The sequence below is a fragment of the Mustela erminea genome, chromosome 6 (assembly GCF_009829155.1).
Source record: "Mustela erminea isolate mMusErm1 chromosome 6, mMusErm1.Pri, whole genome shotgun sequence".
In the NCBI taxonomy this organism is placed as follows: Eukaryota; Metazoa; Chordata; class Mammalia; order Carnivora; family Mustelidae; genus Mustela; species Mustela erminea.
In genome coordinates, this window is record NC_045619.1 from 9,894,832 (window position 1) to 9,908,898 (window position 14,067).

At 47.0% G+C, this 14,067-nt stretch overlaps 1 protein-coding gene across 9 annotated transcripts in view; it reads left to right on the top strand.

Moving 5' to 3' along the window:
- The window catches only part of PLA2G6 (phospholipase A2 group VI), a 61,071-nt gene extending 47,018 nt beyond the window's left edge, over nucleotides 1-14,053 (top strand). For 4 of the 9 annotated variants that reach the window (XM_032346295.1, XM_032346293.1, XM_032346294.1 and 1 more), the window contains 5 exons: nucleotides 10,159-10,295; nucleotides 10,687-10,841; nucleotides 11,961-12,128; nucleotides 13,011-13,084; nucleotides 13,267-13,411. In XM_032346295.1, the coding sequence (XP_032202186.1) occupies nucleotides 10,159-10,295; nucleotides 10,687-10,841; nucleotides 11,961-12,128; nucleotides 13,011-13,084; nucleotides 13,267-13,411 (679 nt within the window). Of the gene's footprint in view, nucleotides 1-10,158; nucleotides 10,296-10,586; nucleotides 10,842-11,960; nucleotides 12,129-13,010; nucleotides 13,085-13,244 lie in introns of those variants that run through there. The other 5 variants (XM_032346296.1, XM_032346301.1, XM_032346297.1 and 2 more) reach the window with 4 other exon arrangements.
- The last annotated feature ends 14 nt before the right edge of the window (nucleotides 14,054-14,067 follow it).

Genomic DNA, 14,067 nt, shown 5'->3' on the forward strand with positions numbered 1-14,067 from the left:
TTTCCTAAATTTTCTTCCTTCCTTTTCTTTTCTTTTTCTTTTTCTAATCTGTGGGTTTCCTAAATTTCCTTTTTCCCTCCCTCCCTCCCTCCCTTCCTCCCTTTTCTGCTTTACTTTTTCCTCTCCTCTCCTCTCTTCTCTCTGTTCTTTCTTTCTTGAGGTGGGGAGGGGCAGAGGGAGAGAGACTCTCAAGCAGACTTTACCCCCAGAGTAAGCCGGAGGCAGGATTCAATTTAACGACCCTGAGATCGTGACTTGACCTGAAATCAAGAGTCGATGCTTAACTGACTGAGCCACCCAGGCGCCCCTACCTTTCTATATGTGTGTTTTTTTTTTTTTAAGATTTTATTTATTTATTTGACAGACAGAGATCACAAGCAGGCAGAGAGACAGGCAGACAGAGAGAGGAGGAAGCAGGCTCCCTGCTGAGCAGAGAGCCCAATACGGGGCTCGATCCCAGGACCCTGGCATCATGACCTGAGCCGAAGGCAGAGGCTTTAACCCACTGAGCCACCCAGGCAGGCGCCCCTCTTTTAAATTTTTTAAAGGTTTTATTTATTTATTTGACAGAGAGACACAGCCAGAGACGGAACACAAGTAGGGGGAGTGAGGAGGGAGAAACGGGCTTTCCACCAAGCAGAGGGAGCCCGATGTGGGGCTCGATCCCGGGACTCTGGGATCATGACCCGAGCCAAAGGTAGACGCTTAACAATTGAGCCACCAAGGCACCCCCTTTCTATATGTTTTAAAGGTGGTTTGCATTTCTTCTTTTGTAAAGTTACTATTCAGTGTAACAAAACAGATCACTGTTTTGTCTATTTTTCATAAAATTAGATTGTGGGATTTGGGGGTTAAAAGCATTTATTTTTGTACGTATTAGATTTTAAAGTAATCTCTACACCCAACATGCAGTTCGAACCCACAACCCCCCCGAGGGGTTGAGCCTCCTTTTTGGGGGGGATTCACTTATTTAGAGAGAGAGAGAGCAAGGGTGAGGGGCAGAGGGAGGAGAGACTCTCAAGCAGACTCTCCACTGAGCATAGAGCCCCACTCAGGGCTCAATCCCAGGACCCGACGATCATGACCTGAGCGGAAGTCAAGAGTCGGAGGCTTAACCCACTGAGCCTTCCAGGCACCCCAAGAGGCTTCTTAATGATCTTTTTATATCCTGAAAACAAGTCCTTTGATGGATATACAGATTTTAAAACCTTCCTACTACTCCATGGCTTGTTTTTTCATTCTCTTTACAGTGTTTTGTTGATGAATGGATGTTCTTAATGTAGCAGAATTTATAAATGTTTTTCTTTTTCCTTTTTTGTTTTTTCTTTTTGTTTTGTTTGTTTGTTTTTATGGTTTGCGCTTTTTATGTTCGTTCAAGAACCCTCCCTTATCTTGGGGCAGGAAGTGATCTTCCCATCAGGCCAGCAATCTCTCTGGATCTGCCTTTCACAGTTTAGGTCTTCATCAGCCTAGAATTGGTTTTCGGATCGGGGAGCCCCAATTTCATGTTTTCCACATGTGTAACCAGTTTCCCCAGCCTCCTCCGTGAAGAGGTCTGTCTTTTTCTCCAGGTCCGCTCAGCAGTTTCTGTGTTCTTCTATGGGCTGGCTCTGTCCCTCCGCTTTATGGCGAGTCCCAATATCTGGGACAGCAGAGCCTCCCACCTGGTCCGTCTTCAAGGGTGTCCCGGCTCTTCTTGGACACGTCCTAGAGAAGTGGTTAAGACTGAGTGCCCTGAAGTTTCTTCTTCTCAAAAATGGGAATAACACACTACCTGCCTCCTAGGGTTTCCATGAGGCGGAGAAAAGTTAATATTTATTTACTTTTAAAGATTTTATTTGTCAGAGAGGGAGAGAGCACAGGCAGGAGAAGCGGCACACAGAGGGAGAAGCAGCCTCCCTGCTGAGCAAGGAGCTGGATGTGGGACTCGATCCTAGGACCTTGGAATCATGACCTGAGCCGAGGTCAGCCGCTTAACTGACAGAGCCACCCAGGCACCCCAAAAAGTTAATATTTAGAAAGCACCTGGTGGAGCACCTGAAGCTGGCTCGGTCAGAGAAGTGTGTGACTCTTCATCTTGGGGTCATGCGTGTGAGTCCCACGTTGGGTGTAGAGATTTCTTAAATTGTTTTTTTATTAATTTTATTTTTTAAATTTAAAAAAATTTTTAAATTTTTAAATTTTATTTTTTAATAAAAATTTTAAATTTTTTAAAAATTTTAAAAAGCAGAAAGAATATTTTAAAAATATTTTTTAAAAACTTTTAATATTATTTTTTAAATAATATTTTGAAAATCTTTTTTAAGAAAGCAGAAAGCAAGCAGGCACCTGGCACGCACAGTGCTGTACAAAGATTACTTGCAGCTGTTTGTGCTTCCAGGTAAATGGTAGCATCAGATCACCCAGTTCTATAGAAAATCAAATCCTACTGGTGCTTCGGTAAAGATTACACTGAATCTGTACGCTTACGTAGGGGGGCGGGGGAAGTGGCCTCTGAAAACGCTGAGCTTCCCAATGAGAGAATATAGTAAAACACTCCACTGGTTTAAAAAGTTTCTCAGTACAGGGCTGGTGGCTCAGTTGTTAAGTCCTGGGATCGAGCCTGCCTCCGGCTCCCCGCTCAGTGGGAAGTCCGCTTCTCCCCTCCCACACCCCCTGCTTGTGTTCCCTCTCTCACTGTCTCTCTCTCTCTCTCAAACAAAAAAATAAAATCTTAAAAAAAAAAAATTTCTCAGTGCAGATTTATGCTTCTTTCTATAGAGGTCTTACACAGTGGTAGTTTTTATTTATTTGATGGAGAGAGAGATCACAAGTAGGCAAAGAGGCAGGCGGGGGGGGGGGGAAACAGGCTCCCTGCTGAGCAGAGAGCCCTATGCGGGGCTCGATCCCAGGACCCTGGGATCATAACCTGAGCTGTAGGCAGAGGCTTAACCCACTGAACCACCCATGCGCCCCACAGTGGTAGTTTTTATCTCTTCATGTTCTTCATGGGTTTTGGGCTATTGTAAATTACACATTTTTAGAGATATTATTTATTTATTTCTTTGCCGTGTTTAATTGTAAAATAGATGTAACATAAAAATTAACCATCGAAACCGTCTTAGGTACAGTTGAGGAAGTGGTAAGTACCTTCACACTGGTACGCAGCTGACTTCCCAAACTTTTTTTGCCCCCGCAAACTTTTCATCCTGCACATCTAGAACTCTGTTCCATGAAACACCTCTCCATTCCCAGCATCCCCAGGCCCTGGCAACTGCCATTCTACTTTCTCTCTCTAGAATTTTGACTACTCTAGGGACACCCGGGAAGGGGACCATATAATATCTGTCCTTTTGCGGCTGGTCCCTCTCACTGAACATAGTGTCCTTGACATTCGTCCATGTTGGAACACGTGTCAAGAGTTCCCTGCCTGGTCAAGGCTGAACAACACACCATTGTATGGATACACCACATTGCCTGTTCATCCACGGATGGACGTTTTGGTTGTTTCCATCTTTTGACTTGTTGATGACGCTGCTGTTCACAGGGGTGCACAGGTCCCTTTCCTGGTTCCTGTTTTCAATTCCCGGTGCCTTTTACAGAGAGAATTCTGAGGGGCCCCACCAAGCTAATAATTTTGTTTAGATTTTTGCATCCACATACCTGGGTGATCTGGACCCATTTTTTTCCCTGTTTGAGGGTTGCTGGGTTTTGGTTTTGAGGGAGTGTTTCCTCTTTCTATTTTTTTGGAAGAGTTAGTAAAATAAACACTTTGCTTCTTCCTTGAATACTTGGTAGAATTTGCCTGTGGAGTGATCAAGGCCTGGGATTTGCTTGAAGGAAGATTTTTGATGGTGGAGTTAACTACTTTAATGATCATATGAGACTATTTAGAATTTCTAAATGTCTTTTTGAGTTGGTTTGGGGGGTTTTTCTAGGGACATGTCAAGTTTCTCAGCTCTTCAAGTGGATTGGCATAGAGTGTTCAAAATGTTCTCTTTATTATCTTTTTAATGTCTGCAGGATCTGTTGTGATGCCTCCTTCAACCCAAATTATGCACACCTTCTTTACCAGTCCTGCTACAGGCTTTTCTGTTGGATTAGTCTTCCAGAAAACCAGCTCTTAGCTATTTATTGGCTCTCTGTTGTGTGTTTGTTTTCTGTTTCACTCACTTCTTTTGTTTTTATCCTTCTTGTACTTTTTTGGGGTTTATTTAGCTGTTTTTTTCTTAACTTCTTAAAATCAATGATGCTCATTGATTTTTAACCTTCTGTTGTATAATATATGTGTATATAGGGTTGTATGTATAAGTTTAAACACTTTCCCCTAAGAACTAGGTTTTTTTTTTTAAGTTTCTTTATTTTTAGTAAACTCTACACCCAATGTGGAGCTTAGATCCCCAAGATCAAGAATTGCACAATCTTCTGACTGAGCCAGCCAGGCACCCCTCTAAGAATTGTTTTAATGATACCCCATAAGCATGTGTATGATTGCTTTTGTTCATAATGCTTCCTAATTTTCATTATATATTTTTAAAATTTTATTTTATTTAAAACTTTAAAAAATGTTTATTTTAAAAGTTTATTTACCTGACAGAGAGAGAGAGAGACAGAGAGCGCAAGCAGGGGGAGTGGCAGGCACAGGCAGAGGGAGAAACAGGCTCCCTGCTGAGCAGGGAGCTGGATGTGGGGCTTGATCCCAAGGCCTGGGGATCATGACCTGAGCTGAAGGTAGATGCTTAACCGACGGAGTGTCGCGGCCAGCGCGACAACACAACTAGGGTCGAGAGGGTAAGAGGATGGTGAGACGAAGACAAGATGTAAAGAGATGGGGACAGGAGGGACACAGTGGATGATGTCCAAGCAGTGCCAACTTTATTACAAAGTGTGCATGATTATATAGAAAGCAGAAACACTTAGGGGAGACTAACTGCCCACACATACCAAAAATAGTTTCTCCAGGCTCTTGTTTACCAGTTCCCTTAGGTTAAACACACAGACATCCTGACGCCAGCATGTTGCTTGCTTATAGATAAGTTCCCTATTGATGAAGGGACTGAAGAAGGGTGCCAGGTGCATTTTATGGCCCATGCAAGAACAGCAAGGTCCAGGCATGGATTGATGACTTAGGCCTGCATTGTCCTGTTCCTGATAAACCCCAATGGGTAGTCACATAGGCGATCATGAGACTCATAGCACAGACCCTTTCTCAGCGCTACTCAACCTTTCCATTGCTGAGGTTCCTTAACCCCTTAATGTCAGGAAGGTGCAAGTCAGGGCCTGGTTTGGCTCATATCTCAAGCTTCTGCGTGGCTTCCCACAACTGAGTTGCCTGGATGCCCCATCATTATAATTTCTTAACCATAGTTTCTTAAAAATACATTTCTCAATTTCTAAATCTAGGGAATTCTCTAGTTATATTTTTCTTATTAATTGCTTTGTGGCTAGAGGACATGCCTGTATGATTTTAGTCCTTCAAAATGTGTTGAGACTTGGTTTGTGGACTTCTCTACAATCAATTCTTATAAACGTCCCACATCTAATTTAAAAGAATATATTTTGCATTGAATGCCAAGTTCTCCACAGTGGATTAAGTCATATTGGCTAGGAATATTGTTTAAGATTTCCAGTTCTGCCATACCCTTAAGAAGTCTTTGCTCACTACTTTTACCAATTATTGAGAAACCATGTTGAAATCTTCTACTCTGGGAACTTGCCCTTTTGCCCTATAGTGCTGTCAATTTTTGTTTTAATATTTTGACACTATGTTATTAAGTGCATATATATTTAAGTTGTTATATATTTTTCTTTTCTTTAAAGGACTGGGATCCTTTATTATTATGAAGTAGCTGTTTTTATCTCTAGGAATGCTTTTTGCTTTAAAGCCCGTTTTATCCTGATACCAACACACAGAGACACTAGCTTTCTTTGGTTGTATTTGTATGGTGTATCTGTATTCACCCTTTAATTCAGTCTTCTTGAGTCCTTATGTTTTATTTGTTTATTTATTATTTTATTTTCTTAAGATTTTAAAATCTATGTTATTATTTATTTATTTATTTATTTATGTGACACAAAGAGAGAGAGCACAAGCGGGGGAATGGCAGGTGGAGAGGAAGAAGCAGGCTCCCTGCTGAGCAAGGAGCCCAACATGGGGCTCTATCCCAGGACCCCAGGATCATAGCCTGAGCTGAAGGCAGACACTTAGTGACTGAGCCACTCAGGTGCCTTAGAATTACTGAATAATTTTGATCATTATATTGTCCCCCATGGTTTGAAATTTGTGCACTCATTTCTTTTTCCCGTAGTGCATGCTTAACTTATGAAAGCCTAAATTTAATTGATACCATTAGCCTTCCCTCAGATAATCAAGCCTTTTAAAATAATTTAATTCCATCATATCTATAGGTGTTTTCCTGTATTTGAAGTCTGTCTTGTTTTTTTAAGCTCACAAGACATTATTATTATCTTTCAAAGTTTGTTTTCATTGAGATTTGTCCAGTAGTATGCTGGGGAGACAGATCTCTGGGGGAAGAAGCCCTGATTTATAGTGTTCACTAAGTCCCATGGTGTAAATACTCCCACCATGGCCAATTTCAAGTTACCAGCACTTTAACAACCACCTTATGGGATTTAGCAATAGGTTCTTACAAGCCAGTATGAGCTGCCTCCAGCATACAGTTGCCTGTGTGTGTCTATGCATGTGTATATGTGTGCGGGTAGATGTCTCTTACTTCTTTGTTCTGCCATCTTCCTTGCATCTCAGATTTCCACTTTTCTTCTGCCTGAAGTATAGTCTTTTGACTTTTCCTTAGAGAGGACTACTGGTGGTGAATTCTCTGCCAGCAGAATTGTTTGAAAATGGTTTTATTTTCTTCTGATTCTTGCTGGGTATAGAATTCTAGACTGATGATTTTCTTCAGGAACATGCAAGGTATCATTCTATCATCTTTTAGCTTTGGAAAGTCAGTTTCAGTCTGTTACTCCTTTGAAAGTAATTGATCTTTTTTCTCTGGATGTTTTTATTGATGTGTTTGCTTTTAGTGTTCTACCATTATACTATGATATATCTAGATAGCAGGTGTTTCCAGTTTATCCTGCATGGGATTTTTTAGTTTTGAATCTTTGGATTTTGCCTTTCTTAAGTTCTGGAAACCTGAGTTGTTATCCCTTCAACCTTTGCCTCTTCTGAGTTTTCTCTCTCCTCTCCTTTTGGAACTCCAGTTAAACATATGCTAGACCTTTTCTGTCTTCCATGTCTTGTAACTTCTCTTGTATATTCTATCATTTTATCTCTCTCTGTTGCCTTGTGGACAAATTTTTTCTTACCTATTTTCCAATTCATAAATTCTCTCTTTAGCCTTATCTAATTTTCCACTTAACCCATCCATTGATTTTTAAAATTCTATTGCTTTTTACTTTTTAATTTCTAGCAATACTCTTTGGTTCTTCTTCAAATCTTCTAGGTCATTAGTTATAGTTTCCTATTCCCTGAAGATACTATCACACTGGCCTTTGATGTCTTAATATTGTAAACATAGCTTGTTTTATAATCTTAGCTTTGATGTCTTAATATTGTAAACATCGCTTGTTTTATAATCTTTGTTTAAGGACTCAAATATCTGTAGTGTTTGTAGGTATGTTTTGCTGTTTATGTTGGTTTATACTGGTTTTCATTTATGATTTTATTTCATCATGTACTACACCTCCTCTCCCACTGCCTTTGAACTGTGTGGTGTTCTTTAGTATTGAAAATAATATGTGCAGATTCTTTGAGGTCTAGGATGAGAGTATCTTCCTCCAGAGTGTTTTGTGTTGTCTCTTCCAGGTACCTAGGTACACTGCCATCTAGGGCCCCTATACCTGAATTCTTGGCATGAAGGTTTGGGGACATGCCCACAGGTGATACAAATTTAGATTACCAAAGGTTAGCTTATGGTTATACATTTTCAGGGTTTTTTTTTTTTCTGCTCTCTCTCCTTTATCCAATGCCAAAGTAACTTTCCTCATAGCCTCGGGGTGAGGGAGGGGCAGGTTTATTTCTGGTTTACTCTTATTCCAAGAGTGTAGTCCTTTGGGATCCCACCCTAATGTGGGATCCTGGGCTTTTGACTTTTGTCCCCCTGGCTCCATGAGAGCATCAATACTGAAGCTCAGGTTTACTGTGTTTGTAACTGCCTCAGGTCAAGCCTGGGTCTGGGCCCCACTTACCTCTCTGGGTTCTTGCTCATCCGCCGAGCTTCCCTGGGTTACTTTCTTTCTATCTTGTTAGGTCTTCTGTGTTTGTTTGTGTGTGTGTGTGTGTGTGTGTGTGTGTGTGTGTGTTTTGCTTTGTTTAGATTTTATTTATTTATGTATTTAGAGGGAGAGAGAAAATCCCAAGTAGACCCCACAGTGAGCATGGAGTCTGATGCGGGGCTCGGTCTCATAACCCCAAGATCATGAGCTGAACTGAAATCAAGAGTTGGACACTTAACGGACTGAGCCACCCAGGCATCCCCCCTTTTTAAAAGATTTTATTTATTCATTTGAGAGAGTGAAAGAGTGCGGGGGGTAGGAGCTGAGGGAGAGGGAGAGAGAGAATCTCAAACAGACCTCCACTGAGCATAGAGCCCAATGTGGAGCTTGATCTCATGAGCCCGAAATCATGACCTAAGCTGAAATCAAGAGTCAGATACCTAACCAACTGAGCCACCCCAGCACCCCCGGTCTTCTGTATTTTGAGGAGAGATTTTTCAAAATATTTTTTTCCAGCACTTTGTTTTTTGTTCAGTGGGGAAGTTGTTTAGATAAGCTTTCCACAGTGTTCCCAGAAATGGAAAGCTAATTTTTTTTCCTATGCAGAAGCAGTTTTTGTCCCCTTTCATGTATATTTTTCTTTACAATTTAACAAATATATTTTTCTTTATTAGTCAGCTAGTATAATTTGGAATGGGTGCAAAACATTTTATTTACTTACCCATTCTATTGGTACCATTTATTTATTTTGTAAAGTTTATTTATTTATTTTTTAGTAATCATTGTATGCAATGTGGGGCTCGAACTCACAACCCTGAGATCAAGAGTCACATGCTCTTCAGACTGAGCCAGCTGGGCACCCCTCTATTGTTACCATTTAGATCGGTTCATTTTTTACTGTAATAAATTACGTTGTACTGAATAGCTTATGCAAGAAGCTCTTATTGTAGGGGCGCCTGGGTGGCTCAGTCATTGAGCATCTACCTTCGGCTCAGGTCATGATCCTGGGGTCCTGGGATCGAGCCCCACATTGGGCTCCTTGCTTGGCAGGAAGCCTGCTTCTCCCTCCTCTACTCCCCCTGCTTGTGTTCCCTCTCTCGTGTCTTTCTCTGTCAAGTAAATAAATAAAATCTTTAAAAAAACAAAAGAAAAGGAGCTCTTACTGTAGCTCAGATTCTTCCTTAGGGATAGATTTTCCAAAATGGAATTCTCAGATGAAATTCTCAGAGATTTGTAAGATCTTAGTACATATTAGCTTCCAAGGGGGCTGTGCCAGTCCCCATTTCTTGCAGTATTTAAGGATGTTTTTGTCTTTTGAGATAAGAGGGAGTCTTCTCTAATAGGTTACAGGCTCATATTGTGAAACACTGATGAGGAATCAAAGGTGCCATGGTGAAAAGTCTCCTCCCACTGCTGTCTGTGGGCTGCAGGCACCAAGCTGTCCCCTGCCCCAGAGCCCCCTCACTGTTCCTAGGTTCTGCTCATGGGTCCTTCTGACCAAGCAAATAGGTACCTCAGTATGGTGGTACCTATTTTGTTTTTAAATAATATTATTTTGTTTTTAAATAATACTACACACACTGTCCTAAACCTTACTTTTTGCACTTGACCATAAACCTCGGGGCTCACTGCCCATCTGTACATAAAGTGCTTCCTCGGTCATCCCGCAGTGACACAGACCCCCTGCGGTAGAGGAGCCATTGAAACATCCCGCTGATGGACATATCCGCTGTTTCCAGCAGTTTGCTTGAACAGACCTGTTAATAACTTCGCGTGTGCCCGTCTTCTGCGCGCACGAGCATGTCTTAGGATGAACTCCCAGGGGCAGGATCGCTGGGTGTAAGGATGATGCCTTTGGTGATGTGGATGGAACTTGCCAGCGTGGATTTTCAGGGGCGGCCAAGTCGGTGACCAGCTGTCCTTCTCCCTGTTCCTACCCAGGGTGATGCTGACAGGGACGCTGTCTGATCGGCAACCTGCTGAACTCCACCTCTTTCGGAATTATGATGCTCCAGAGTCTGTACGGGAGCCTCGATTCAGCCAGAATATTAACCTCAAGCCTCCAACTCAGCCCTCAGGTTAAAACCATGTCTGATGTGTCTGCAGGAAACAAGCCTAAGGGGCTGCCGGGTGGAGGGTTGGAGTCGTAAGCTTGCTCCCGGGTCCCCCTGGCCCAAGCATCCCAGCCACTGCCCTGAGTCTGTCGCTGAGGGCAGGCAGAACTGGGGGGCTCTCCTGCCTCAGGCAGGCTAAAGGAGTCCCCGGGAGGTCCCGCCTTGTATGCTGCCTTCCAACGGACAGCAGGGCTAGAGGGCACGAACTGTGGGTCGTGCTTCTGAAGAGTTCCCAGCCTCTCCCTCTCCCTGCAGACCCACAGACCCACACGCACACGGAGCTCTGCAGCGCGTGGGTTTCGTACCAGTCCCCTGGTGCCACTGGGCCACCGTCTTCCCTCACCCCACCCCCCAGAGCAGCTGGTGTGGCGGGCTGCCCGGAGCAGTGGGGCAGCCCCCACCTACTTCCGGCCCAATGGGCGCTTCCTGGACGGCGGACTGCTGGCCAACAACCCCACGCTGGACGCCATGACCGAGATCCATGAGTACAACCAGGACATGATCCGCAAGGTGAGAGCCTCCAGCTCGAGGGGGCTGGACATGACCGGCTGCGGGAGCTGATCTCTTTGAGCAAATCTTGCAAAGGATTGCCTCCTAGGAGAGCACGTGGCTTTGATTCTTACGCCCGTTTATGGGACGACATGAATGCCCATGCATGGGACGACAGCTCTGTCTCACACTTGAACCCGCACGATGGGTGATGGCCCGGAGCTCTGAGCTAATCAGAGGGACTCTGAGGCCCAATCTGGTGTGAGTGGTGAGGGGCGCCTAGGAGGGAGGGTGGCGGGCACACCAGGACATGCCAACATCAGTGCTGGCCACTCTGCGAGCCTGGGGACACATGCTTGCCCTTGGGGAGCTCATGTGTGGGGAGACTGTGAATGCCGCCCCAGGGGTTTCGGGTGCTGTGGTGGAGGGCTGTGCGGGAGTCCTAGAGCAGAACCGCCTCTGCTAAGAGACCAGGGCGCTCGGAAAGGGCCCCTGGAAGAGGCCTCCGGGGGCGGACAGTGCTGAGTCGGTGATCCCAAGGAACAGAAGTAGCCCTTGGCCAGAGGAGCTTAGCACAGAGGAGGGGCAAGGCCCATGCGTGTTAGCATCAGCGCCGGGATGTAGGCTCAGGGCTCTGGCTGCAGGGTTGGGGTCCTGCCTCTGCCTGTGTTTCACTCCAGCCACTGTGTGGGGTATGATGGTACCAGTGTGGGGACCGGCATGAGGTACCTGTGTGCTTTTTTGTAAAATGTATAGGACGCTGCCTACCCCTAGGGTGCCAGAGCCTTGCTGGCTGCGGTTCTCACCGTGGTCATCAGGGAGCCCCAGATGCAGCCGCTGGGTGACACAGCAGGAGCAGCGGTCACAGAGGCAGGCACCCTCTAGGGGCCAGACAGGGCAGGGCAGGCTTCCTGGAGGAGGAGGGACTCCAAGATTTGGACTGGGAAGGGTCTTCATCACCTGAGTGGCCTCCTATGGTGGATGAGCCCCACCAGGAGGAGGAACTTGCCGAGGTGCCCAGCGTGTTGGAGCTTGTTGTGGAGCCAAGGAGGGGACAGGACAGACTCTGCCCCTGCCACCTGGGGAAGGGTCTGCCGGCGGGAAGATCGCCTCCAACTACCCCTGTCCTGTCCCCAACAGGGTCTGCGCAACAAGGTGAAGAAGCTCTCCATCGTGGTCTCTCTGGGGACTGGGAAGTCCCCACAGGTGCCCGTGACCTGTGTGGATGTATTCCGTCCCAGCAACCCCTGGGAACTGGCCAAGACTGTTTTTGGGGCCAAGGAACTGGGCAAGATGGTGGTGGACTGTGTGAGTATGGGCTGCTCCCCAGCTCCACTGGCCTCTGGGTCCCAGTCTCTGGGACCCTGGGTGTCAGGAAGGCTCTGTTGAAGGTCTTCAGCCTGCTGAGGTGAGGGGGTCCCCGATTCCATCTCAGTGTTGGCCCTTGGTGACCACCTACCCCTGGGGCTTTCGGCGTTTTTTTTTTTTTTTTTTTAAGATTTTATTTATTTATTTGACAGACAGAGATCACAAGAAGGCAGAGACACAGGCAGAGAGAGAGAGGGGGAAGCAGGCTCCCTGCTGAGCAGAGAGCCCGACGCGGGGCTCGATCCCAGGACCCTGAGATCATGACCTGAGCTGAAGGCAGAGGCTGTAACCCACTGAGCCACCCAGGCGCCCCTTTTTTTTTAATATTTTATTTATTTGTTCGACAGAGACCACAAGTAGGCAGAGAGGCAGGCATAGAGAGAGGAGGAAGCAGGCTCCCTGCGGAGCAGAGAGCCCGATGCGGGGCTTGATCCCAGAACCCTGGGATCATGACCTGAGCCGAAGGCAGAGGCTTTAACCCACTGAGCCACCCAGGCGTCCTGCTTTCGGCGTTTTTTAACCATGAAGCCCTTTCTTTGAACACGGCCCCATGTGCAAGCCCAGAATATGCCATGGGACACAAGCCGCAGGGGGCGGGATGCAGAGGCCTGTCCACTCAGCCCCTGCCCCTCTCCCCCTGCAGTCAGGGGCTGCTGAGCCACCCGCGCCCCTCTGTTCCACAGCTGGGACAGTCACCGCAGCCCAGGCAGGGGGACTCTGCTGGGGGTGGGGTGGCTAAGCCAGACTAGAGCCTGGGGATCCCCGGGCAGTGATTTGGGGTATAGTGTGTGCTGAACGCTCACAGAGACCCCTTCTTGCCAGTGCACGGATCCAGATGGGCGGGCCGTGGATCGGGCCCGGGCCTGGTGCGAGATGGTTGACATCCAGTACTTCAGGTGAGGACTCCGCCGGCAGCGGCCCCCGCCCCCTGCCCCAGCCTGGCCAGACCCAGCCCTCTGTGCCCACTTCCCCTTTCCCCACGCGGCTGCTCTGCAGCCCGAGCCCGCCCCGGTCCTCGCTCCTGTCCCCCACCCAAGCCAAGCCTCCGGGGGTCAGCCCTCCTTTTTGACCCAGACAGATTGAACCCCCAGCTGGGGACAGACATCATGCTGGACGAGGTCAGCGACGCAGTGCTGGTCAACGCTTTGTGGGAGACTGAGGTTTATATCCACGAGCATCGGGAAGAGTTCCAGAAGCTCGTGCAACTGCTGCTCTCACCGTGAGGCTGGGCTCCCAGCTACCCCCACGTCATCACAGCCCCCCAGCCCCTGATGAAGAGGCCGGGCGATGTCCACCCGGTGTGCCACTGGGCAGAACAGGGCCGGGGTGGCTCCGCGTCTGCAGACCAGACCAGGCCTCAGAGGGCGCTGGGCTTCCTGCCTGAGGCTGGTCCCGAGGGCCTGACCCCACTATCCCCACCTTCTGGCACCTGTTGTCATTCTAGGCTTAGAAATCCTCGAGCCTCTCTCTGGGCCCTCTCCCTGCCAGCCAAGGACAACTGACCCTTGAGCCCCGAGCCCTGCTGATTTAGACACTAAGGGGATCTTACCCATCCCCCATCAAGACCCCTTCCGCCCTCCGCCCTCTGCCCTCTTCCCTGGAGGGGACTGCGGTCAGAGAAACAGGCTGTGACCCACTCATCAGCAGGGGAATCCTGGGCTCCAGGAGCGGGATTCCGCATCTGACTTTGCCCCTCAGCACACACCCAGCCACCTGCACCCCTCCAAGCTGCCCCACCCCGGAGCTCTCCTCGGCTCTCAAAGGTCACTCCTGTAACCTCAGCCATTCCTTCCAACCCGAAGTGGTGCATAAGGGGGCGGGGCTCCAGGGCATCTCCACTGGAAATAAATGGTTTGATTCCGGTTCACCTGTGTTATGT